The sequence below is a fragment of the Malaclemys terrapin genome, chromosome 1, assembly GCF_027887155.1.
Source record: "Malaclemys terrapin pileata isolate rMalTer1 chromosome 1, rMalTer1.hap1, whole genome shotgun sequence".
Lineage (NCBI taxonomy): Eukaryota > Metazoa > Chordata > Testudines > Emydidae > Malaclemys > Malaclemys terrapin.
The window spans coordinates 136,151,280-136,177,715 of NC_071505.1; the positions used below are offsets into that span (position 1 = coordinate 136,151,280).

The window sequence follows — 26,436 nt, forward strand, 5'->3', positions numbered from 1 at the left end:
CAAAAAACTTAACTAGGTTCAAGACTGAGCCTGCTAAGTATATGGAGGGGATAGTATGATGAGACTGCCTACAATGGCATGTAGTCAATCTGTGACTGCTAGCACAGATATCTCCAACAGCCAGTGATGGAACACTAGCTGGGGAAGGCTCTGAGTTACTATAGAGAATTCTCTCTCAGCTGTCTGGCTGGTGGGTCTTGCCCACCTGCTCAGGGTCTAACCACTCACCATAGTTGTGGAATTTTCACCTGGGTCAGATTGGCACATTCCTCTGCAGCATGGGGCACTGGTCACTTGCAAGTTTAAATGAGGGTAAATGGTGGATTCTTTGTAACTCGTAGTCTTTAAACCATGATTTGAGGGCTTCAGTAACTCAGCCAGAGGTTATGAGTCTATTACAGGAGCAGGTAGGTGAGATTCTGTGGCCTGAAATGTGCAGGTCAGACTAGATGACCATGAAGGTCCCTTCTGCCCTTAAAGTTTGAGTCTGAGCAGCTTTTAACCTCTGAGTGTTCAAAATATGGAGCACGTGTTTTGCTATTGAGTATTTTAGTCAGATGGGTCATAAGTAATGCTGGCTTCCTGAGGCCTGTATTCAATAAGTAAATAAAACCTACAGGAATTCCCTACCAAACTAGTGAGAATTTTAATTATAAAATTCAAACTCAGTACTTCACTGTAAGCAAGTTAAGGTTCCTGCACTGACCCTCATTTCCTGTCTTCCCAACTCTAAACACCTTCCCTCACTGCTCTGTCCTTTTCTAATGCAACTCAGATACATACCTTCTACTAAAGTCTCACAAATCAGTACTATATACAAGAGCAAGACTTAGCCCTTCTACTCAACTACATTGGAGCTTCATTACTTTCAGCCAGGCCAACAGCCCTCCAGTAATCTGTGCAATTGCCTACTAGTGATCAGAGAGAACAGTCTTTAGCTACAGCCATCAGATTGGTTTTATAACCCCATCCTAGCAGACCTTACTAGCTTCATGCAAGGGGGTAGGAGGGAGCTGGGAGGACTTTCAAAATGGCCCTCCTGCAGTACCATGCCATTGCTGATCATGTATACAGAGTAGACTTACATTTCATTGGACTATTTATGCAAGTAGCTCTTATGCAGAGACAGAAGGTAGGGCTGAGAAACATGGCACAGAGCAAATCCCACTCTTGAATTTACTCACTGCTGAGCATGAGGGAGGGATTTTCCAAATGCTCCTGGGGTGGATGCTGAGTTCGGCCAGTGCCAGACACTTCTGAAACTCCCATCCTACTACACTCTAGCAACCAAGTCTCACCCTTACCGCTTACATTTTCTGGGAGTTTCCTTGATGTGTGTTGTGTTTGGTTTTTTTTGTTTTTATTTTTTTTTATTAAGCAAAAGCTTTCTTAACAGGAACTCTGCCTGATCCATTAATGGAGCTTGGAACCTCTGCAAACTTGTTTGACAGCTTCGAAGTATTGCATTTTCCCTACCAACTTTTTGTGTATAGGAGGGCAGTAAGTGTCGAATTCTAATTAAAAGGGGAGAAAAGCTTAGGCTTTGCTCACACCTGGTTACATAGGTCATTAAGAAGCAGAATTAAGCAGTTTTTGAAGCATTCTTTTTATGAGGAAAAGAAATATTTGTTTTACAACCAAAAATAAGAGACCTGAGACAGGTGGGTACAATCCTGCCCATTGAAATTTTGTCCCGTACACTCTCCTGAGGAGAGAGAAGAGATACAAAATAATACAAACTGAAAAGATAACACTAAAATAAAAAGTCCTATAGAACGGGCTGGAGCCTTAGCACTCTTGAAAACTCCTGCTTTGGATCCATAAGCGACGTCCCAGTCTTCAGGAAAGAGACAAACATCTGAGGCTACAGGGCTCCCAAAATGAATGCTCCCCCTTGTTCTCCAAACTCCTTGGCAGAAGTGCTCTAATTAAACCCCCTTCTACTGGTCCAATGGGGGTGGATCCGGAGTGAGCGGCCACTACAACATTTACAGCCTTCAAGCTGCACCGCTAAAGGAGACAGTAAAGCAAAGCAATTGCCTTTGCCCTGGGCCTCCAGGGTTTGGTACACATGCCATGATGGCTATTAAACCCAACTCAGAACCATAGTCTATGAGGATTTATGAAAGTGGAATGGGAGGTGGCACTTTAAGTGCTAATTCTTACCTGTCCGCCTCTCCTAACATCTGGAATTCACTAGCTTTCCTCCCCCAACAACAGAGATAAGCAAGGCAGCTCCCAGCATCAGCACTGGGCAGGTTTCACTCCATGCATCACATTCTGGTATGGTGAAAAATTCAAAAGAAATAACAGGATCTAGCAGCCCCACTGTGGCAGGAAGGGGCCAACTCAGCTTCCTTCCCCTCCCCCACCCCCCCCAAAAAACAAACTCTGGTTATGACCAAGAGCCTCTGAGGTGGAAAGAGGTCCTCTTTTTCCCTTTCTAGGAGTTTCTCCACCTCTGGATCTCCATGGGGGGGGAGGGAGAGAGGGGAGGAGTTTAAAAGAAAGAGAGATGCACTTGAGGAAGGGAAGAAAAGTTTCAAGGCCCCAGGTGGGAGTTTTCCTCCCCCTTGTAGCACCGTTAAGAGACCAAGACACAGGCTTCCGAGTGACAGTTTCACTCATTTAAACTTCCTTTCTCGTTCTTTTCTTTGTTATACAAGATCATAGGAAATGGTCCCATTCCCCTAGCCATGTACTCCCGAGGCAGGCTGTTCCACTGGGGTCAGGAGAAAAGGGAGACCTCTGGCGCCAAGGCTGTTAGGTCTCCTTGAGGATGTTGATCTTGGCGCAGATCTTGAGGGCAGGTCCCAGCTTGATGTTCATGGCGCTCATGAGGTGCTCCTCCTTAAGCAGCAGCAGGGCCTGGCCGTCAATCTCCTGTGAGCGGAACTCCTCTGCGATCTCCTGGCAGCCTGCCAGGGGGAACCAAGAGAGAAGGCCAAGTGAGACAGGTCTCTGACCCCACACACTCCCACTCCATTAAAAATGGGCTCCTGCTTCCAGTCTCCCAAGCCAGCCTGATGAACAAGAGAGGGGGAGGGGAGGGGGGGGGGGGGGGGGGAAGGACGTGTTTCTAAGAATCTGCCCCATTCATCTGCCCTGGCCCCTGCTCTCCTGGCAGGCTGGGGAGTACAAAGAGTCTGACTGCCCTACCTCAGAGTCTGATTCAATCAGAAGCCCCAGGAGTGAAGCAAGGAGAATGAGGAGATGGTTACCCAGCTCCTCACATCCCAAGCTCCGTGCTGGGCACCCTGCATCCCTGGCTGTGAGACATGCTGTTAGCTCTTTGTGCTCTATTGCAGGGGTGGCCAACCTGTGGCTCCGGAGCCACATGCGGCTCTTCAGAAGTTAATATGCGGCTCCTTGTATAGACAGCAAATCTGGGGCTGGAGCTACAGGCGCCAACTTTCTCACTGCTCAACCCCTGGCTCTGCCACAAGCCCTGCCCCCACTCCACCCCTTCCCACACCCTCCCTTGAGCCTGCTGTGCCTCGCTCCTCCCCCACCCTTCCAGATCCTCCTGCACACCACAAAACAACTGATCAGGGGGTGTGGGGAGGGAGGGAGAGGCGCTGATTGGCAGGGTTGCTGGTGGGTGGGAGGCTCTGGGAGCGGGGTGGAGGAGCTGATGGGGGACTGCTGACGAATTACGGTGGCTCTTTGGCAATGTACATTGGTAAATTCTGGCTTCTTCCACGGCTCAGGTTGGCCACCCCTGCTCTATTGGGTCACACATGTAGGGGAGGGGATAGGACAGGGCAAAGAGCTTGGCCTCACCTTGCAGGGAGGCGATGAACTCATACACCTCCTCTACACTCCAGCGGCTGGGGTTGCTGGACAGGAAGTCTGGGTTGATGCCATGTAGGTCTGGAGTAGGTGGGGCCATGTTGGAGTTGCTCAGGTCTCGCTCTCCATGACTGGCCCTCACTGACAAGGGCCCTGGGGACGTGGGGGACAGAGCCTCATCGTAGCTAGAGTTGTCGGAGCCTCGACTGGAATCTTCCTGACCCTACAGGCACCAGGGAAGTGGGGGAGGAGAAAAAGGAAGATGGTTAAAAGAAACTCAACATCAAGAGAAGGCTGGAGAAATCTGAGAAACTGGACAAAATGAGCAGCCCCAGCAAGTCTTGGTAGAAGTTTCTCTCCTGCAGTGCATTCTTCACATGCTGTGTAAGCAGGGATAACTCATCCCAATGCAGCCACCTCTGGGGTGAAATGCAACAACTGTTCAAACAGGTAGTGCCTCAAGTCACACCACTGTCATGGGAGAGAAGTACTCAAATTCTGAGGAGAGAGTGACTTAGAGAGGCAGAATGGAGTTAGGACAGAACACCCATTCTTAGCCAAAGTGCCATCGGATCTTGGCTTAAGCCCCACAAGTGGCCAGACTTTGAATTTAGTCCCAACCAAAGGAGCGCATCCAGGGCCTGAGGGGCCAGCACTTCCAGCAGCAGAGACAACTATAGTACTGTGATGGGGACTGAGTATGTCCAGGGTACAAAAGACAACACCTCCAGTAAGGTAATGCTCCGTCATGCCAGGCTCGAGGTCTGGCAGGACAAAGGCAAATGGGTCTGTGAACTCACCCGATGGCGCTTGCCCTGGATCTTGGCTCGGGCGATTTCGGAACTGCTGCGCCGCGGTCCACGCCGACGCACACGGGCATAGTTAGCTTCCTGGAACTCCTTCATCTTCTTCCTCTGCAGCCGAAACTGATGGCTGCAGCTCACATTGTACCTAGACGAAGAGGAGCAGACGAGCAGTGAGGAAACAGTCCTGCTCATCTCCTACTCTCCTCCCTGGATGGGGACAGAAGGTGGCTGACTCCTCTTTGCCATCGGGTTCCGAGGCCAGTTCCCCCTCTTCCAGCCCTCCTGAAAGCAAGCAGTGCTGACCTTTGGCACAAGCAACATTTTCAGACCACAGCATCCTGCACTAACTCAGCAGCTGATGGACCAACCAGACCCCTCCCTCCAGGTGGAGAAATCAAGATGTGCTGGGTTGTGTCCTATCAGGAGGCAGTAACTCCTGGCGTGATTTTCCCACATTCCCCTTCCCCAAACACACACATTCCAGATCTGGGCGTTCCGGGCCCCACAGGGCTAACACAAGCCAGCAGAGTGCTATAACAGGCCTTTGCTAACTAGCTGTGGACTTGACCATTGCTGGGGGGAAAGGATTCTTTCAGAGTGTAGGAACAATTCCCTCACCCCTTTCCTGGGGGAGTCAAGAGCACTTTAGGTGCCACACCCTGATCCACCTCCCCAAAGGATTAATGGTGGACAGCTGCTCAGCAGTGACTAGTCAAATTATAGGTCCAATCCAGCAGGCTCTCCACACAGAGCTCCCAACTTGTCCAATGTATTTCTTGCATGGCGGGCCAGGAGTGAGCACTGTATGAAACTTGGGGAAAGGAACATACCCAGCTGTGGGGGAAGTGCAGTCAGAGACGAGGGGAATAAAGCCTGGTGTTACCTTTTAGCACAGGTCATGGAGCAAAACCTCTTGGAGCCCCGGAACTGATTGGCTGGGGCATATTTCCCACAGTACTCGCACTTCAGCAGGTTTGTCTTCTTGTCCAGCTCTAGAGCGAGATGCTTTGTTACAACCAAAGAAAATCACCCCCACCCCCACCCCCAATTACCACCAGGAACCACAGAGTCACTGAGGATTCTCAGCCATTTCTCTTGGGAGAGTCTATTGAACTATTAGGCTGTGGAAGAGCCTCCCTGAGGGATGGGATGGAAACCCCACTGACTGAGATATTGAGGACAAGGATTGGACAAAGACACGAGCAAACAGAGAGGTTCATTCCTCTCCTAATGCCTCTTAGAGTCTCCCCTCTTGCCAAGCAAGGACACCCCTATCCTCCACACAAAGGCAGGAATCCCCTCAATTCACCCCTCCCTACTGGCTCTGCACTGCATTGGAACTTCCAGGCTTCCAACAGAGAGGATCCAGACTGCCCATGTTAGTGCTGACCAGGGATCTCTAGTTAGTGTGCAAGGACTCTTCTCTCCCTCCCTCAAAACCCAAGAAATGAAGACCCTAGATCCCTGAGTTTGAGCATCATGCTTGTAGTCCCTCGAGAAAGGAGAGAGCAGCACCCACCACCAACTGTGAAGTACGGGAAGAGGAAACAAGAGAAGGCCAAAAAGCTATTTTCCCCAACACAAGCTAGGCTCCCTGGAGCTGGGACTCACCCAGGGTTGCGCTATCCCCTCCTGGGGAGTTGCTGGACTGGTTCTCACTCTGCCCGGAGGGAGCCCCTCCCTGGAGCGGCTTCTCAGACTCTTTCAGCAGCTGAGAGCAGCCAACCTGCAAAGGGGGGAGAAGGGAACTGACAGTCAGGGAGTGAGCCTCCTCGCCCCCAGTAGGGATCCCAGCCCCAATCCTTCTCAGAGCTCACTGAGAAGGGGAGACCTTGAACCACACAGTGGTCATTCCTTCCTGACCTATCCAGCTGATGCCCATGGCTTCTGAGCAAGCACATTATACTGATTATTTGTATCCTGGCAGCATCACTGTAGATGCTCTTCTTGATCTTTAATCTTGCTAAGCCACTCGCCTTGAATATCCTGACCTCTCGAGGTCCTTTCCAGTCCTATGATTCTATGATCCTGCAGCAGCGAGTTCCAAAGGGCAGTGACACAGCACATGAAGCAGTATTTCCCCTTATCTGGTTTAAATTTAAGGCATTTTACTAGAAGCAGTGCCCCCTTTTCCCTGTATTATGAGTCAGCATAAAGAGAAGAACCCTCTGACATTCCTTGCCCCATTCGTTGTGTCAAAGACCTTTGGAGAAATCAACCAGCCCAACTTTGCCTTCCATCCTCCCACCTATCCACTCGCCTTTAATCCCTCTGCCGCCTTCCCTGGTAATTACAGCACAGATCCCTCCCTTCCCCTCTTCTGTCACTGCACCTGGGGGGCCGGGGAGAGGAGAGTGGGAAAAGAAACTACTTCTCCAGTGATGGAATAATACCAGCCCGGCAGAAAGCAGCTTCTCCCCAGGGTGGCTCTGACTCCTTCCCCTCTGGACCCCAGCTCTTACCGGGAATGGCTCTGCCCCTTCCTGGATGACAAAGCCCTCGATGATGTGCGTGAGGATCTGGGGCTTGACGATGGCCTGTGGGGGTTTGGAGTCTCCAGTCTGTCGCGACACCATTGCCAGGGTAGGGGCAGGGGAAGATGTGGTGGTGATGGAAGCTGCTTCACTTGTGGGGGCATTTGGAGTTGTGCTGGGGACAGGCTCAGATTTCTCTGGAAGAATAAAAGCACATAAGGAAGATAGGCCACAACGGATCAGACCACTGGCCCATCTAGTCCATCCTGCCAGCTATACTATACCAGTCCACACCTTTGGCCCATCCAGTCCACCATCCCACTTCATATCACTGGCTCATCTAGCCTGGTCTCCTGTCCATCACCGTGTCCTTCTGCTTTACCACATCAGGCCACAGACTGAGAGCAATCAGAGCCCTTCTCTACCCACTCACCTCCAAAGCCACTCTTCTCCTCCATGGTTTTGGGGCTCTCTGCCACAGGAGACGACTTGGCAGGCAGGAGTGTAGTGGCACTGGGCGACTCCTCCTTCTCCTCCTCTGATTCTGCTTTGCGCTTCACTGCCAAGGTCTGGGGCTTGCCCTGTGCAAGAGGAACAGGAACGTGTAAGGGGAGAGATGGAACCCAAAGTGCAGGGAAAAGCAGAACACATACCAAAGGTCAGAAGGGAAATAGCCAGCACCTCCTCAACCCTCCAGCTCCAGCCTGGTTCCTTCCCATGGTCAACCCCTCATTAGAGGGGAAAGGCTTCATATCCCATTCCCCATCTCATCTCACTGGCATGGAGCCAGATTGAAACTGGTGCCCTAGAAGTGAATGTAAAGAACCCCCATCCTAGTCCCCTTCCCACTGGCATCACTTACGGGTAATTGGACAGGCTGCATGTAGAATGCTGCTGGCACCTGAGCCATGACTGGGGACGAGGCCGTGCTCTTCACCACATGGGCCGTGCCTTGAACTTGTGCCAAGTTGACTCCAGTAGTGAGTGGAGGAGATTCCTGGGGGGAAGCTGTGGCAGAAGGAGCTTGGGATGATGGGGAAGTTGCGTGGGCTTGGGCGACGGGCTGGACCACTGCCGGCATGCCCCGGGGGGCCGACGCTGTAGGGGTAATCTGAGCCAAGCCCAGTGCCTGGGCTTGGGCTGAGCCCTGCTGCCGGCTCCCCACCACCTGCACTGGGATGTGTGGTGGGGGCTGCTGTGCTGCTGACACTTTGGCAGCTCCAAGCTGCGGTGGTTTGATGGGGGCTGAAGGTGGCTTGGACTGAATAGGAACAGGTGACTTGGTGGCTGTCTGGCAGGGGCTGTCAGGCTGAAGCTGTATGGGCTGAGGCTGTGACTGCAGCATGGGTTGGACCACAAGGGTCTGAGCCTGCTGCTGATTTTGTGGAGGCGAAGGCTGCTGCTGGGGAGGCGGAGCTTGCTGCTGCTGCTGGGTCAGAGGTGAAGCTTGCTGTTGCTGTTGCTGGGCCAGCTGGAGGTGGGTGGCGGTGTGTAGGAGCTGGGACTGGCGGTGCTGGAACTGCTGCTGGTGATGAATGGCAATCTGCTGCTGGATCACCACCTGCTTCTGCAGGTGAATCTGCTGCTGCTGCTGGATCAGTGAGTGGGGCTGGATCTGTGTGTATGTGGCTAGAGACAAAAGAAGGGGAGAAGAAAAGGAGAGTGCACAGCATTAACAACAAGGGAGCAGCAGGAGATGAAGGTAGTGGGAAATGTGGGATACAGACCCTTTCACCTCTAGGGCACTGGTTCCAACCCAGCTCTCTACAACCACCACAACTAGCCCCACTTCTGGTAGTTTCAGCAGAGAAGCCAAGGACTAAAGAGGCTGAGACAGACTTCCCCTCTCGGTCCTGCTGTGAAGGGACCCCCTTGGAGGGAGCATTCTGGAAGGGAGGTATGTGTGGGAAGCTCTCACTGCTGGGCCTTCAGGGGTCAGCCCTTGTGACAGAGCTGAGTTAGGGAGCTAAACAGCAACAGCAAGGGGAAAACGGAGGAAGCAGAGGTAAAGGCTGGATCATCACTTACCTGAACTGATCAAGGTCTGGCTGGGCGCTGGCGTAGCTGTCCTGGTCAGGTTCATGCCAACGGTTTGCTGCCCACCGTCTGCTTCAGCCTTCTTTGTTGCCGCTGCATTCTCTGTCTCTGTCTGGCTCCCCTGGCTTACTGTCACTGCCTGGGCAGCTGCTACTGGTAATGGCTGCACCACCCCAGTGCCTTTCCTCTGGCAGCTGCCCCCAGGGCCAGAAGAGGCTGCCTGGCCCACCCCTGTGGTGGCCTGGCTCCCACCACCTGCCACCACACCCCCAGAGACACCATTACTGCCTGTTGCCCCTTGGCTCAGATTCAGGGACTGGCCTGTGTTGCCAGAAGAGGCCTGAGCCACTGCCAAGGTCTGGCTGGCATTTGTGGCCTGTGGTAGGCCTGAAGTCTGGGAGTTTCCTGGAAGGGCTGCTTTCTGAGCAGAGCTCTGGAGCTGGGCATTAGCGACTGAGGTCTGCTGGCTCCTCACAGCCAAGTTCTGCACCTAGAAACACACACATACAAGACAACCCATTTGTTTAGATTACAATGATGCACATGTATTTCCCTGTAGTTTGACAGAGAGAGGCAGGGAGCCTGGAAACCCATAAACGGTCCAGTCTGGCTCCACTGGCAAAGTTGGTCAGTCAGTCCGTAAGCTCTAGCCTCTTGCGCTGGGATCTGTCTCATACTCCAGAGCAATACTGAAGGTTCTGCACTATTAGAGGGGTCATCTCTTTGCAGGTGACATTAACCCGAATTCCCTTCTGCCCCAGCTCTGGAGGAAGTTAAAGATTTCATGGCACTTTCTGAACAGAACTTGAAAATAGCACCATTCTCTCAGAATAGCAGGTTCTAACAGCACAGACTGCATGAGCGGCATGGGACGGCCTCCGAGCTGTTGGGATCCACATCAGCATTGTCTATAGCACCTTGGGATCCCCTTTCCAGCTCAGTAAATCTTTTTATTTTTGGGCTGCCTATCTCCTTTCCCTGGGCACTCCACCCAGAAGGCCCAAATCTCCTCTCATTGCTTGCAGCCCACTCTGAGCTCTCCAGTTCTCTTTGCACTTTGGTGCTGCCATCCTTTGTGCTCACTCCCCCATCAATTGCAATGTTATCTGCAAGTGTGATCGTGGTTGGCTTTAACCAAAGAAACAGCAGACAAGACAGATGTGAAGCAGCTGCAGTGGGGCAGGAGCTCAGGTGATCAGAAAAAGCCTCTGGAAATACCAAGAATGGTCGGCCTGTGGCAAGACAACTGACGGGGAGCATCCGTGCTCCTTGACCTGAAGGAAACCTTTTAAGGGCAAGCCCAGTCAATCCTTGGCCTCTTTACGATGGGTAGTGAACAGGACCAATCAGTACTAATACTGGCAAAGGCTCTTTCTTGTGGAGCACTTGCCTCACTAGGAACCGGACTATGAACCCACCAATTTGTTTCACTCCAGGTAACCAAACAAACAATCATGAAGATGGAAATGACCCAACTAGTGGGTCACCCAGAAGACTAGGCAGGAAATGAATCTGGTCTCTGGAAGTGAAAAGTCAGCACAATAACATGCAGAAGAGAGAATGGAACCTGCAGCCCCCACTGTCCACAGTGGGCCCAAGGATACAGAAAGGCAGGCAGAGCAGAGTTAGCCTTCTACAAAGGGAGAGCTTTAACTGGAGACAGAGATCCAGAGTGGGATGAGTGTGCATGTGTGGGAAGGGTTGGAAGTGCGAACCCCAGGAGGGGGGCATCACTGACCTGGTCTGTGTCTGTGTGGACCCCGGGAGACTGAGCGGGTGGCACCTCCTGCTGGACAGCGGCCACAGCCCCGTTAGGCATCAGGATGAGCTGGGAAGTAAGAGGCACATTGCGGCCCAAGGTCCGGTTCACCTGCAACAGGTTCCCCAGCTGCGGCTGTGGGGGTGGGTTGGGTGATGTGGAGGAGGAAGGAGTGGAGGGGGAGAGAGAGAAAGAAAGAAAGCGAACCACAAGCAAACAGATTACAAAGCAACACTGAGCTGGGGTGTCACACACTGCAAAATCACCCACCCTCCCTTGGGACCTGGAAACCAGAAACTGCTTCCTTCTGGAGCTCTCTTCCATCACACGCACGGCTGGACTGATTACCAAAGGGCTGTCCAGGATTGGCTAAGAGACCAGAATTTCATTTTCACATGTATGTCTAGGACTGATTGAGGCAGGTATCTATTTGAGATGTACATCCAAGACCAGGAGTGGTTGAAAAGAAGGGAATTATAACCCGAGTCCAACACTGGTTGAGAGGAGGGAGAATTATTTTTCAGATATAACTGAACCCCAGAGTCTCTAAGAAGGGGGTTTAATTTTTGATGTATAGCCTCACTCAGGACTGATTTAGAGGACATTTTTTCAGACCCGTCTCTGCATCCAGAATTGAAAGAGAGGCAGATATTAATTCTGAATTATGAACCTGAGCCGGGCAGCAGTTGAAGAGATTAATTTGTCAAATATTTGTTCCAGAATTGGTAGAGAGAAAGAAATGTATTTTTGTGATCTATATATCTGAACCTGGGATTTGCTGAGAGCAGGGGATTTATGTTTCACATATGTACCCTATTCTAATGAGAAGTGCCATGGGATCTTCAACATCCATGCAAAGCACAGACAGCCTGGTTCCTAAAGGTCTCATCCACCTGCTCTCCCTACACAGCAGAGCATACTGAACTCAGTACATCTGCCTTGGAACGCTGAGCCAACTCTGCTCAGAATCAAACCAGTGGTGGTTCCAGAAACTAGGGCCTTTCAACCTGAACCTTAACATATATCAAACCCATTCCCTGTCCTGCTATATCAGAGCCTGAGACCGGGTCCAGAGTCAGGGATTTATTCTGGTGGCCATATGACTGAGCACTGGACTGAGCAAAAGGCAGGTGGGGGCATGTTGTGTGCACATGTCTCTTACCCGGAGATACATCTGGGCCTGTGATTGATTGAGAGGCGGCGAGGTGGTGTTCCCCAGGAGCACAGACTGTGTAAGCGTGGTGGCGCTGGGGGAGCTCACACTCTGTGAGCGGCTGATTAGCTGAGCGGCCGATGTAGTGGCCAGATTGATCTTAAAACAGAGAAAAGCCCCAAATCACACAGGAAGAGATGGGGATAAAAGAGATGAGGCCGGCCCCCTCCCCTCCACACACACACACACACACACACACACACAGGGGGGATAGGAACTGACATTTTAAGGCCCAGCCTTTCCCTGTTTCCAAAAACCAGAACTAGACAGATCAGGGAGATGATGACAGAGATTGACTTTTGGCACCATTCTCCCCTCCCTTTCCGGCAGCAGTATCTCAGGTGGGGGAAGCAATTGTTTCTGGACCCCATCGCAGCATAGCCTCAGCAGCTCACGGTAGGAGCCCTTGTTCCAAGAGGCTCTGGAATCCTAAGCCAGCCACAGCGTTGACACTAACCCACTTACACACCGCACATCATCCAGTTACCATCAAACTTTCACAATGATGGACACAAACACTGCTACTAATAGGATCTAAACCCTAATGAAGGAATGGGGGCCTTTCTCTGTCAGCCTCTGACTAGTTTCCCCAAGCCTTCTGCTGGCCCCCCCATTTCTCTCCCTTCCCCTCCAATTAACCCTGATTCTTCAATCCCACTCAAGTTTCTGACCTCCTCCCAAACAGCACTCTACCTCTCCCCTACTCCCCAATAGGACATTCATCCACCTGCCTGCTGCTCATCGCTCTTCTTCTTCTCTCCACCCATGAGGCATGATCCCTTCCTCACCGCAACAGACTTTATCCCCATTCTCCCCATCACAAGAGATCAGTTTTTTCCTTTCCAGCTGTGGATACCTACACTACCAAGGAGCCTACCCCTCTCCCAATTCTCTAACCCCCACATGGTGAGTGCCCCAAATGCTTACTGCTGACAGTTTCCTGGCATCCCCAGTGGCTGTGTGCTGCTGGCTGCCTGAGTTCTGAAAGGAAGAGGGGATGCATGTAGGGAAGAGGGGAGTTACTTACTGAGGCCTGGGTGGTGGTGGTCTGTTGGGGGGTGCTGGTGTTGGGGGAACTTGCCTGCCTGCTGGCTGCAATTGTAGCCTGGAAGAAAGGGATAGAGGGAGAGAATGCGTGACTGGAATGAACCTTTTAATCCAATTCTAACATGTAGCCAAAAAAGAATCCCCAGTCCCAACACTTACAATCTAAGAATCAGCAGATTCTTCCCTTCTGTACTATGACAACTCCTTCCCCAACCCCAGAGAGCTGGAGCACCACATACCACACACTGCGACCCAAACTCTGCCCCCTCAACCCACTCTTCTGACTGCACCCCCTTATTCTCCCGACCAGTATAAGCTGTGGATGTTTGGTGTCGTAAATCAGTATGTTGCGGGTGGGGAGGCTGGCTTCTATGGAGGGTAGAGTTCAGGTTGTGGTGTGTGGGTTCTGTGGTATACGGCAATTGTGATGCTGGTAAATTGTGTGTCTGGGGATGGAGGAAAAGAGGGAATGTACTGTTAGGTGACTGCACTTCTCATTTCTTTACCTTTGTGGTTTGGGGTTGAATGTGTTTTGTGGACAGCAACCTTAACTGTTGCACAACTAAGATTTGTGTGTATCCACTTCCTAGGTACTCCTCCCCACTATGTCAAGGGGAGGAAGCAGGGATTCCTGTAGGTGTGCCACAGCTGAGGAAGAATTTATCTGTCAGTAAGTGCAACAGTCTGTCAGCCACCACACACAAAATCATTTGCAACGTAAGATCAATCTGACAGAAAGATGTAGCTACCAATGGAGAACATTGTGTGTCTGACAACAAAACAAATAAGCCTGCATTAAAAAAAGAATTTATTCTCTGTTGCACCAGATCTTCTCAAGATATATCTCACTACTCACTTGTGTGTAGACAGATAGTGGTTTTTAAAAGGTATCAGTCAACAGAAAAGTTGGATTGTTATGGACTAATTTTAGCCAGAGACAGATCACTAGCACTTCCTATTAACAATGTTTGAAAAGAAACCAAGCAAAAATTACAGAGAAAATACAAAAGGGCAGAAAACCTGACTCTGAAATTTCACATTGGAAGGGCTACCTACATGCTCAGAAAAAACAGCAAGTCTCTGCCCATTCTGAGCCCATTTCAGAATGTACCTGCATCCATTGTCTCCATAATAATCTATTTCTTATTTAAAGGGGGTGAGGGGCTGGTGAGGTGATTCCCAGCAATGTGTTCCCAATGGAGACCTGGAGGACCTATCCAAGCTCTCTTCTTTACTTGAAAGTTAATTCCATCTCTCCCCAAAGCCCCCAGTTTATAAGTATTTGTATTACTGTAATGCCTAGATGCTGTATTCCCAGCATGCCAGGTGTTGTACAAACAGAACAAAAAGACAGCCCCGGCTCCCAAAGGTTTACTATCTAAGTATCAGCAGATTCCTTCCTTCTGTCCCATGACAACTCACCTGCTGGACAGCTGCCAGACTGTGCAGCTGGGCACTGTTGAGCTGCTGCTGGAGCATGAACTGATGGAAGTACTGGGCTGCATTGGGCTGTCTCTGCAGTGCCTGAAGGGCCTGGCAAAAGAGAAGAAAATAACTCTGAAAAAAACAGACACCACCACACACAATGTGCCCATGGGGTGCAGTCAGAGAGAGACATAAGGATCTAAGGAATGCCAAAAGGGACAAAAGATCATCCAAAGATCCCAGGATGTAGTGGGGCCATCAGCCACAGGATCTGTTCTGTGAGCAGGATGCAAGACACCAGAGTAGGTGGATCAGTAGCCTGAGCTGGTACAGCCAAAAGGGGTTACATGATTCAGTGGACTACAGATGTACTCCAGTTCCTGGAGTTTATTAGGTGTAGTATATGAAGTTGGAAGTTTGTGTGCTAGACTAGGTGGACTAGTGCTCTGACCCAGTGCTGGCAGAATACCAGACATGAAAGACCAATAGATGTTCTAGTGCAGCCAAAGGAGCTGGGACACTGAACTGAATGAACCAATGGCCGGCTCTGAGATTAGAGCTGTGCAATAATGTGATTCAATAGAATAAGAGGCTGCACGCTGTACTAAAAATGAAACAATGGCTGTTCCAGTAAAAGTGGAAGCAGGATACTGGACTACATGGACTAAATGTCTGGCCAGGCTTGGCCACCCTTATCTGTCTAAGTCTGAAACACGCCAACCCTCTGATCACACTCCCAGCCAGGTGAATGGGCATACAAAGAAAGTTAGGGATGTAGAAGACCCTTCTCCCTGCACCCTCTTGTTCATCCATCCAACCCAGAACACAGTTAGCTCCTCACCTGCACTGCCTGTCGCTCATACAGAGACATCTGAGATATCTGAGGGCGAGTGCTTCCTCCAGAGCCTGAACTCCCATTGGTGGAGTTGGAGTTCTGCTCGCTTTCAGTCTCCATGGTGACAGGTCCCAGGGATTTCAAACAGTGGAGACTGATTCAAGACCTAAATCGAGAGAATTAGAAACCAAGTCACACTAACGAAAGAACCAAACTAGTATTTCATTGCATCACGGATAGCTTTTTAACTTGAATATGCCAGTCTTGAGTTCCCCACACAGCTCTGCCAGTGCCCCTCAATCCTGTCCTTCAGCCCCCTGCTATTCCAGTGCTGGGACCCCCCATAGCTCTGCTGATGCCCCTCAATCCTGCCCTGCAGCACTGAGAGAAAGGAGTCTCAATTCACCCAGAGGTTAGGCCCACAGTTCCGTTTTAAACACAACTGTCATTTATTATCATAATTAGTTTAAGTGAAGTGAACAAATTTCCACAATTTATGGCCATGCTGCTGCTGTAATAGGTAGTTACACAGCAAGCTCTGAACTCCAACAAAGGCAGGAAAATACCAGTTGTATATTATTCAAACAGTTATTCAATTACCTGACCCCCTCATCTCCATTCAAACATCAGTGAACTGAGGAAAAGAATACTGTGCTCCTAGTCACCGGTCTTCCCTTCCCAGCTGATTCTTCTTTCCAGTTCTATTATCCCGCTGCAAAACACCCAAATACAACCCCTCCCTTCTTGACTTGGTCCTCCACTCAGGTTGGCTCTTCCCTCCTGCTCACAGACATGCACTTCTGGCTGGGCTGTAACCCCTGAGGGTTTCTGACTTAACTGTTAGATTGGGACTTGCCAGTGGGGTTGAAAAGTTGTGTGGAGAATGCACAGCCGGGGGAATCGGGTCAGGAATATGGAATGGTAAGGGATTACCAGCAGGAAGTTAAATGGGGTCACATGGAGAAGGCATATCACAGGGATCAGGAAAGGTTTCTAAGGGCGGTCTTGTGAGGGTCAGAGAGATTTTCCAATAGCAGAAAGATAGGTCATGTTAATATGGGGGACGGGAAGAACTGAAGAGGGTTTCCATCAACAGGGAGGCAGATGAAATGGAAAGCCCTCAGCCAGGGGATTAGGAAGGGTTTCTGACAAAAGGGGAAGACGTGCCTGAGTGATCATACAGGGCTTCTAGGAGCAGGAGATATGGGTTGACTGGGTAATGGGACGAGATTTTGTGATGGGGGCTCTGCATGTCTGAAGGAAACCAGAAAGGCGGAGGAATTATGCCAGTCCTGAACCATCTCCCCACACCTTCCTAGTCTGTGGTCTACTGCCCCTACCCAATCCAAAGTGTATAATCACAGGGTATTACCTATCACAATACATGCAGCAGTCACTTAAGATCCATCCAGGGAGGATACAAAAATTGATGATTTTTAAACATTTTAAGTAAATATATTTTCTTTAAAAAAATTAACCTATTTAAAATTAAATCTGAAATTATGACAATTTATGTTAAGGCCTAAACATACTACAATAAATTAATATCATTTTTAAATTTATTTAAATTGTAAGTAGTTCACATTTGCTGATGAAGTTTTAAAGAAGTCCAACCACTATAACTGGTGGAAGTCACTGGCTAAACACCTGGAACAAGAGTTTGTTGAACTGTAAACCAGATTTTGACAGCAGTAGCCTTTTCTACAGGTACAGAGAGAGTATTTCCTTCCTTTCAGTTTATTCATGAGAACATAAGAATGGCCATACTGGATCAGACCGATGGTCCATTCAGACCAATAGCCTGTTTTCTGATAGTGACCAGTGACTCAGGCTTCAAGTCAGTGAACAGAACAGGGCAATTTATCAAATGATCCATCCCATTGGCCAGTCCCAGCTAATAAACATTGATGGACCTATCCTGAACTTATCTAATTCTTTTTTGAATCCAGTTACACTTTTGATTCAACTAGTTCAGTTCAATGACTAGTTCACTGAAAGTTAAGAAACTGATTAGGAGTTGAAAAAGCAGAAGAGCTTGGTTTTCCTCTTCCAATTTATAAATAAAATATGAATATGAATTTAAACTTGTTGTGAGAGAATGAGATCTGCTAGTTGTAAAATCTTGGAGAATATGCTGACCAGAAACAATCAGTTCAGTTCACTAACTACCAACTTATTTCTTTGATTTATCATAGCACCTATAAGCTTTAGTTGTGGTCAGGATAGAGTACTTCTTTTATTTAATAATGAGTTTTTAATGGAAAATACATTTTGATTAACTTTTGTTTTTATGTATCCAACACATTTAAGATTGTTTTATCTAACTAACAAAAACAATTTTAAAATGCTGATTGTGTGTGCTTTAACTGAATTTCAATTTCCATCTAAAAAGAGCTTGACACAAATTATGAGTAAAAAAATTAATCTAGTAAATAAATGCACCTTTCATGATTGTCTAATAATAAAAAATGGTAAAAATTAAGAATCTGAATAAGTGTATTTTAAACTATACATTAGCTTAAATAAATGTGTCTAGATATAGTCTCTTCCTGGTTAACAAAGTGTAGCAAATTAAGTGTAAAGGCTATATTTAACTGAAAAATCAACATATTTTAATGGTTACCAACCAATGAGAATCAACCTTTCTTTAGGAAAATAATTAGAAAGTACAAGTTCAAAACAAAATTAAAAATCAATTATTTAAATCAAAGTTTCCAGCTTGCTGATTTAAATCACGATTAAACACACTGATTTAAATAGCTCTGATTTAATTCAACCCATCCCAGATCCATCAGTGGTGTATTTAGTCACCTAGACCAGTGGTTCATCTATTGTGACCTGTGCAGCTCCTTCTGCAGAACTGCAGCATTCTAGTGACTGAAACACATATGACAATCAGATAGTAGGGGATAGAGACAGAGATGAGGGAGCTCCATAAAAGTCTCTCTCTCCAGCCAACGTTGTATGCAGTGTTGTTGTGGCCCTGTTGGTCCCAGGATATTAGAGAGACAAGGTGGGTGAGGGAACATCTTTTATTGGACCAACTTCTGCTTGCTCATTACATCAGGGAAGAAATATTTTTGGTTAAGAGTACGGGGCCATGAAGGCAAATCATCACTTTTGAAAAGTGTCAGGAAGACTTTAACATCTATGCAGCGCACACAGGGCCTCAAATCCTGTTGAGAGCACAAAACTGAGGAGCCAAGGATCACTGTGCAGTGGGTCTGAGGGGCAGATAACATGTGAGCACAGAGAACTGTTAGCATACAGGGGAGGGTTTACTGTACAACAAAACCTGTAGTTTTACTTCACTGCTTGCATATTGTAGGAATAATTCTGCATGGACAGAGTGGGAAAATGCACATAATATAGTCTGATAGATCATTTGCATCTCTGAATTCTATAGGCCAAACCCTTCAGTTCTTACTCAACCATTGACTTGCTTATACTAGGTCTGAATTTATCCTATAGGGCGCAACCCTGCTCCCACTGAAGTCAACAGGAGTTTTGCTATACAATATATGTTTGACACAGATCTGTGATCATCTAGGATGTCATGGTGTCACTATGTTGCGCATCATAGCAACAGCAGGGATAGAACTGCTCTAAAAGCACGGGACCACGTCAACTAAAGGAGACTCTTCATTAATTGTTAGCCATCTGAGGTCTCTGGCAAACCATTAAATAGTTCTGATTCTACCTGTGCACTCCCATGCCCATGCAGAGAGAACAATCCAGTACAACCCCAGTGCAGAGAAAGATGCAGAATTAATTGCAGTATGCTGGAGGCAGAGAGTGGGGAAGAAAAATAAGGTTACACAAATATTTAAAACAAAACTTACACTAGAATCTGATGCTACCTAAGAGTAGGAGAGCAAAGCTAAAACATCAGAGTGTGATCAGAGTCAATGGACAGCAACAGGTAAAGATCAGACTTGGCCCATGGCAGACAAGAGGCTGCCAGAAGCAGTCTCTACTGGAAATTTTAACTGTTGGGTTAAAAAAAAAAAAAGTCAACAGCCCATATCCTGTAGATCATCACATGCACAACTCCTACTGACTTCAAAGCATATTATACATATTTGAATACTAATTTCTTTACATGCCACACTAACACCTGAGTTAATTAAAATGTTATCTGTTTTGAAGAGCTCATTTACTTGTTACCTTTACAGTTTAGTTACTTTTTTTCTCTGCCAGAGAATTTCAATGTACTGTTTTATTTGGGCATAACCTTTCATGGGCTAAAACCCACTTCATCAGATGTATGGAGCAGAAATTACAGAGGCAGGTAGAAATACACAGTACATGAAAAGATGGGAGTTGCCTTACCAAGTGGGGAGTCAGTGCTGACTTGGTAAGTCAACTCCCATCTTTTCATGTGCTGTGTATTTCTACCTGCCTCTGTAATTTCTGCTCCATACATCTGATGAAGTGCGTTTTTGCCCACGAAAGCTTATGCCTAAATAAATTTGTTAGTCTCTAAGGTGCCACAAGGACTCCTCATTGTTTTTGCTGATACAGACTAACATGGCTACCACTCTGAAACCAATGTACTATTTATTTATTTATTTATTGAACTTACAGAAAACTTTAACCTCAGTCAAAGTAGGGCCCAATCCTGCAGTTAGTTACTCACAGAATCATAGAAATGAAGGGTTGGAAGGGAACGTGAGAGGTCATCTAGTTCAGCCCCTGCACTGGGGCAGGACCAAGTAAACCTAGACCATTCCTGAGAGGTGTTTGTCCAACCTGTTCTTACAAACCTCCAATGATGGAGATGCCACCACTGCCCTTGGTAACCTGTTCCAGAGCTTACCTGTATGTCTGTAACCATATGTGCGGGGAACACTCACATGAGTAAAGTTACCCACCTGTGTGTTTGCAGGATTGATCCTGCAACTATATCTGGGATCCAATTAACCCCCAGCACAGCCCCAATGACTTCAGCGGGGCGCTGAATGGGGGCAAGGGCCAAACTGCTTCCATGTGATTTAAAATAAGCGAGGGGGCGATTTCTGGCCGTCCTGGAGGGCTGGGGTTTAACCCTTGTTTTTAACGCAAATCAACGCTGGACATGAAACAACCGGGCCGCGCAGAGGAGCCCTTCCCAGGCAAGGGCGGAGAGTGGAAACAGCGGGACGCCTAAGCCCCCGCGGGGCGGGGGAAGAGAGACAAACCGGCGCTCGGGAGGCAAATCGCCGCCTCTCCCGGAGTCTGTCGGGGCCACGGGTCCCGGAGGAGTCGGGGGCGGGCGGTTCCCCGGGCGGCGGCGGGGGCCGGAGACACAAAGGGGAGGGGGCGGGGCGCGGCGCCGCGGACTGCCCGGCCCGGCGGGCACCGCGGGGGGCTGTTACCTCTGATCCCCGCCCAGCGGCCCGCTCCGCGCGGCGCAGCGCTCCTCATGGGGCAGCAGCAGAGCCCCGCGCGGCGCCCCCGGGGAAGGCTCCCAGCGGCCGGTCTGCCGGGCGGGTGCCGCAGCTCCGGCCCGGGCGGCCCCGCCACCGCCGCGTCCTGCGTTTGGGGGTTTTCCCTTTTTTTATTTTTTTTTTTATTTTTTATTTATTTCTTTTGCCTCCGGGGCTGCCTCTGCCTCCCGCCGTCACTTCCTGCCACAAGGGGGCGCTTCCGGGTCACGTGACCCTCCCCCTCCCGTCCGGCTGCTTGCCGTTACCATGGAAACGAGAGCCTAGGCTGAGGCAGACCGGACTGGGCCGGAGGGCGCCTCCCTGCTGTGCGCGTGACAGGCCGGCCTGGCCCCTGGCGGGGCGGGGCGGGGTAGAGAGACAGATTTGGTCTGGAGTGGACAGATTGGTTGGTTATAGTGGCCCTCTATGGACTGGGCTCAATGTCCCCCAGTGCCCCACCCCCGGGCTCCCAACATTGGCTGCTGGGCTAAAGTCTCAATGGGCTGCGCCCCCACCCAGTATTGCCAACCCCCCGGGTTCAGAAATGCGTCAGCCCCCCTCTCCCCTCTCCCACGCTAGGGTGTCCCATTTTGTCCAGGACAGTCAGTCCCCTGTTTAAGCCCAGTCCTGGACATCCCGACCTTTTTTGGCAAAACTGGGCATTTGTCCCAGCCCAAGCCACAACTTCAAAGTGCTGTCTACACAGCTATTGTTAGAGCCCTAGCGTGAACCCTGCAAACTCGAGTCTGTTGACCCAGGCTTGGAGCCCCGCTGCTGTGGCCTGTGTAGAAGTACCCGAAGTGACCTTTTTTCATAGGTGCTGGCTAATGCTCAGGCCAGTGTGACCTGGGTACTCAGCACCTTTGAAATCAGGTAACTTAATCTGGGTTTAGAAGCTTCACTTTAGGTTTCCACTTTGAAAAATCTTGGCCTAAGTCTTTGGCCTGGTCTACACTATGACTTTAATTCGGATTTAGCAGCGTTAAATCGAATTAGCCTTGCACCCGTCCACACAACAAAGCCATTTATTTCGAAATAAAGGGCTCTTAAAATCGATTTCAGTACTCCACCCTGACGAGCGGAGTAGCGCCAAAATCGATATTGTCATTTCGAATTAGGGTTAGTGTGGACGCAATTTGATGGTATTGGCCTCTGGATGCTATCTCACAGTGCACCATTGTGACCGCTCTGGACAGCAATCTGAACTCAGATGCACTGGCCAGGTAGACAGGAAAAGCCCTGCAAACCTTTGGATTTTATTTCCTGTTTGCCCAGCGCGGAGAGCACAGGTGACCACAGATAGCTCATCAGCACAGGTAACCATGCAGGCCGATAATCGAAAAAGAGCACCAGCATGGACCGTACAGGAGGTACTGGATCTGATCGCTATATGGGGAGAGGATTCAGTGCTAGCAGAACTTCGTTCGAAAAGACGAAATGCCAAAACTTTTGAAAAAATCTCCAAGGGCGTGATGGAGAGAGGCCACAATAGGAACTCAGATCAGTGCCGCGTGAAAGTCAAGGAGCTCAGACAAGCCTATCAAAAAACAAAGGAGGCAAACGGTCGCTCCGGGTCAGAGCCGCGGACATGCCGCTTCTACGCCGAGCTGCATGCAGTTCTAGAGGGGGCCGCCTGCACTACCCCACCTCTGACCGTGGATTCCGAGGCGGGGATAATCTCATCAGCTACACCTGAGGATTCTGCGGACGGGGAGGAGGAGGAGAAGGAGGACGAGCTTGCGGAGAGCACCCAGCACTCCGTTCTCCCCAACAGCCAGGATCTTTTTCTCAGCCTGTCTGAAGTACCCTCCCAACCCGCCCAAGCCAGTATCCATGACCATGACCCCATGGAAGGGACCTCAGGTGAGTTTACCTTTTAAAATATAAAACTTGTTTTAAAAGCAAGCGTTTTTTAATGATTACTTTGCCCTGAGGACTTGGGATGCATTCGTGGCCAGTACAGCTACTGGAAAAGTCTGTTAACGTGTCTGGGGATGGAGCGGAAATCCTCCAGGGACATCTCCATGAAGCTCTCCTGGAGGTACTCCAAAAGCCTTGCCACAAGGTTTCTGGGCAGTGCAGCCTTATTCCGTCCTCCATGGTAGGACACTTGACCAAACCATGCTTGCAGCAAGTAATCTGGTATATTGCATGACAAAGCCTGGCAGCGTATGGTCCCCGTGTTTGCTGGCATTCAAGCAACATCCATTCTTTATCTCGCTGTGTAATCCTCAGGAGAGTGATATCGCTCATGGTAACCTGGTTGAAATACAGGAATTTAATTAAGGGGACAGATGTGGCCATTCCTACTGGGCTGTTTGCCTGTGGCTGAAAAGAAATCCTTCCCTGCAGTTAGCCAAGTGCGGGGGGTGGGGGGGAGGGAATTGGCTCAGAGCTTTTTGCGTTTGGCTAGCAGGGATCTTCCCTGATACCAGCCACACGGTGGGGGGAGGGGTAAAGCGATCATCCCAGAGAATTCATGGCGGGGTGGGGGGTGTTAGTTTGGTTCCTGCAAGGATCTTCCCTGATACCAGCCACGCGGTGGGGGAGGGATAAAGCCATCATCCAGAGAATTGGATGCGGGGGGGTTAGTTTGTTTTCTGCTGCTGAAGGTTAACAGGAAAACCGCAGCACTCAACGGGCTTTGCTTGGTATGTGGGAAAGGAGGGCGCAGAAGCCGAAAGACAATGGCTTACCATGGCCGCATGCAAGCCGAATTCTGTTGCCTGGACCTGCGTCTGTGATCTCTAGCAGCAAAGCCACAGGCACTCAATATTAAGAGGCAAAATGCGACCTTGCACAGAAATCACATGTGCTATGTAATGTGAATAGTGTTGGTCACCGTGAAAGAGTATAAGCATTGTTCTGCAAAATGTATCTTTTTAAAAAATTCTCTCCTTTTTTCCCTCCCTCCAGCAGCTACAAATTTTTCAAGCCTCCCTCCTCCGTCCCGAAGGCTATCTCAAATAAGGCGTCAGAAAAAGAAGACGCGAGACAACGTGAGGAGAGGAGAGACGCTCGAGATGAGAGGTGGCGGCAGGAAGATCAGAGGAGGCAGGATGCAATGCTGGGGCTGCTGCGTGACCAAACAGACATGCTCCGGCATCTGGTGGAGCTTCAGGAACGGCAGCAGGATAACAGAGTGCTGCTACAGCCCCTGTATAACCCCCCTCCCCATGTTCCATAGCCTCCTCACCCAGACGTGTAAGAACGCGGGGCGGGGGGGGGAGGGGCTCCGTACACCCTCCCATTCCACCCCAGTGGACAGCCCAAGCAAAAGGCTGTCATTTTTTTAACCTTTTTTTAGTGGCCTTTTCCTTCCCGCCGATCCTCCTCCCAAATCCCACCTGGGTTCTCTCCCTCTTTTTATAATCAATTAATAAAGAATAAATGATTTTTAAACGATAGTGACTTTATTTCCTTTGAAAGCAAGCTGGGGGAAGGGGGAGGGTGGGTTCCTTACGGAGAATGAGTCAATAAAGGGGGCAGGTTTTCATAAAGGAGAAACAAACAGGAATTTCACACTGTAGCCTGGCCAGTCATGAAACTGGTTTTCAAAGCTTCTCTGATGCACAGTGCTTCCTGGTGTGCTCTTCTAATCGCCCTGGTGTCTGGCTGTGCGTAATCAGCAGCCAGGCGATTTGCCTCAGTCTCCCACCCTGCCATAAAGGTCTCCCCCTTACTTTCACAGAGATTGTGGAGCACACAGCAAGCAGAAATAACAACGGGGATATTGGTTTGGCTGAGGTCTGAGCGAGTCAGTAACGATCTCCAGCGACCTTTTAAACGGCCAAATGCACATTCTACCACCATTCTGCACTTGCTCAGCCTGTAGTTGAACAACTCCTGACTCCTGTCCAGGCTGCCTGTGTATGGCTTCATGAGCCATGGCATTAGGGGTAGGCTGGGTCCCCAAGAATAACTATTGGCATTTCAACATCCCCAATGGTTATTTTCTGGTCCGGGAAGTAAGTCCCTTGCTGCAGCCGTTTAAACAGAGTAGTGTTCCTGAAGACGCGAGCGTCATGAACCCTTCCCGGCCAGCCCATGTTGATGTTGGTGAAACGTCCCTTGTGATTCACAAGTGCTTACAGCACCATTGAAAAGTACCCCTTGCGGTTTATATACTGGGTACCCTGGTGCTCCGGTGCCAAGATAGGAATATGGGTTCCATCTATCGCCCCACCACAGTTAGGGAATCCCATTGCAGCAAAGCCATCCACTATGACCTGCACATTTCCCAGAGTCACTACCTTTCGTAGCAGCACCTCAGTGATTGCTCTGGCAACTTGTATCACAGCAGCCCCCACAGTAGATTTGCCCACTCCAAATTGATTCCCGACTGACTGGTAGCTGTCTGGCGTTGCAAGCTTCCACAGGGCTATTGCCACTCGCTTCTCAACTGTGAGGGCTGCTCTCATCTTGGTATTCTGGCGCTTCAGGGCAGGGGAAAGCAAGTCACAAAGTTCCATGAAAGTGCCCTTACGCATGCGAAAGTTTCACAGCCACTGGGAATCATCCCACACCTGCAACTCTATGCGGTCCCACCAGTCTGTGCTTGTTTCCTGGGCCCAGAATCGGCGTTCCATGGATAGAACCTGCCCCATTAACAACATGATCTCCAAAGCAGCGGGGCCCGCGGTTTGAGAGAATTCTGTGTCCATGTCCATGTCCTCATCACGCTGTCGCCGCCTCCTCCTCGCCTCGTTTTTCTGGTCCTGGCTCAGCATAAACTGCACGAGAACGTGTGAGGTGTTTACAATGTTCATGACTGCTGTCTTGAGCTGAGCGGGCTCCATGCTTGCCGTGGTATGGAGTCTGCAGTGTTCACCCAGGAGAAAAGGCGCGAAATGGTTGTCTGCCGTTGCTTTCATGGAGGGAGGGGGGAGGATATACCCAGAACCACCTGCGACAATGATTTTTGCCACATCAGGCACTGGGATCTCAACCCAGAATTCCAATGGGCGGGGGAGACTGCAGGAACTATGGGATAGCTATGGGATAGCTACCCACAGTGCAACGCTCCGGAAATCGACGCTAGCCCCAGTACATGGATGCACACCACCGAATTAATGTGCTTAGTGTGGCCGCATACATTCGACTTTATACAATCTGTTTCTAAAATTCGAATTATATAAATTCGGATTAATCCCGTAGTGTAGACATACCCTTTCTTCTGAAGTATCAGGTATACCCACTGTTGGAGGAACCATGCTCAACTACACAGCCTAGTGGTCTGATTCACTATGGCAAAAGGTGGGATACCAGACCTAAGAATCCTGTATAGAAGACAGCATACCGGATTAGGGGGACAAAGGATCCTGCAGTTCTGTGGTACTTTTGGTCAGTTTGTTGACCTATAGGTGGAAGCACTGATTTGTGGTTTTGTGGCTCCGCAAGTGACAGAGAAGGAAAGTGAATTTCCATTGCATCATCTATGGAGAAAATAAAGGAATGTTAGCAAGAGTTCAAGCACACATCTCCACAAACACACTCACACAAACACCCTACTGAGAACCAGCAGCTCATGGCACACAGGCCATCCAACAACTTTCAGAGGAAAAGCTACAGATGTTGAGTGGGAACTAGGGTCCTAGCGGTGAAGGGCTCCCTTTTCCAGTACCTGTGAGCCAGCCAGAG

The 26,436-nt window shown here is 49.5% G+C and overlaps 2 protein-coding genes across 7 annotated transcripts; one reads left to right on the forward strand and one right to left on the reverse strand.

Moving 5' to 3' along the window:
• Positions 1–1,587: 1,587 nt before the first annotated feature.
• Positions 1,588–20,954, reverse strand: PHC1 (polyhomeotic homolog 1). Of its 6 annotated transcripts, none has more exons than XM_054040267.1 (16): positions 20,746–20,954; positions 19,231–19,377; positions 15,395–15,554; positions 14,551–14,661; positions 13,109–13,186; positions 12,031–12,180; positions 10,848–11,003; positions 9,101–9,599; positions 7,935–8,701; positions 7,506–7,653; positions 7,061–7,269; positions 6,210–6,324; positions 5,482–5,590; positions 4,593–4,743; positions 3,784–4,015; positions 1,588–2,918 (listed from the first exon to the last, which is right to left on the reverse strand). In XM_054040267.1, exons 3-16 carry the CDS (start codon positions 15,506–15,508, stop codon positions 2,764–2,766), a joined length of 2,994 nt encoding a protein of 997 aa, XP_053896242.1. In that variant the 5' UTR covers positions 15,509–15,554; positions 19,231–19,377; positions 20,746–20,954; the 3' UTR covers positions 1,588–2,763. The 6 variants fall into 6 exon arrangements, with proteins under 6 accessions (XP_053896242.1, XP_053896250.1, XP_053896235.1 ...); XM_054040275.1 differs by lacking the exon at positions 20,746–20,954 and adding an exon at positions 20,569–20,626; XM_054040260.1 differs by lacking the exon at positions 19,231–19,377.
• A 301-nt stretch (positions 20,955–21,255) lies between these two features.
• LOC128843459 (uncharacterized) lies at positions 21,256–24,198 on the forward strand. Its single transcript, XM_054040322.1, has 2 exons — positions 21,256–22,659; positions 23,713–24,198. The coding sequence occupies exons 1-2, from the start codon at positions 21,936–21,938 to the stop codon at positions 24,090–24,092; spliced, it is 1,104 nt and encodes a 367-aa protein (XP_053896297.1). The 5' UTR covers positions 21,256–21,935; the 3' UTR covers positions 24,093–24,198.
• Positions 24,199–26,436: the final 2,238 nt, after the last annotated feature.

Excerpts from the sequence above, each read along its gene's own strand:
- PHC1 (XM_054040260.1), bottom strand. The coding sequence starts at position 15,508 with ATGGAGACTGAAAGCGAGCAGAACTCCAACTCCACCAATGGGAGTTCA. Across the intron at positions 13,187-14,550 it reads GTCTGGCAGCTGTCCAGCAG|GCTACAATTGCAGCCAGCAG; the intron begins GTGAGTTGTCAT and ends CCTTTCTTCCAG. Across the intron at positions 12,181-13,108 it reads CCACCACCACCCAGGCCTCA|ATCAATCTGGCCACTACATC; the intron begins GTAAGTAACTCC and ends CTCTGTTTTAAG.
- LOC128843459 (XM_054040322.1), top strand. The coding sequence starts at position 21,936 with ATGGTATTGGCCTCTGGATGCTATCTCACAGTGCACCATTGTGACCGC. Across the intron at positions 22,660-23,712 it reads CCCCATGGAAGGGACCTCAG|CAGCTACAAATTTTTCAAGC; the intron begins GTGAGTTTACCT and ends CCCTCCCTCCAG.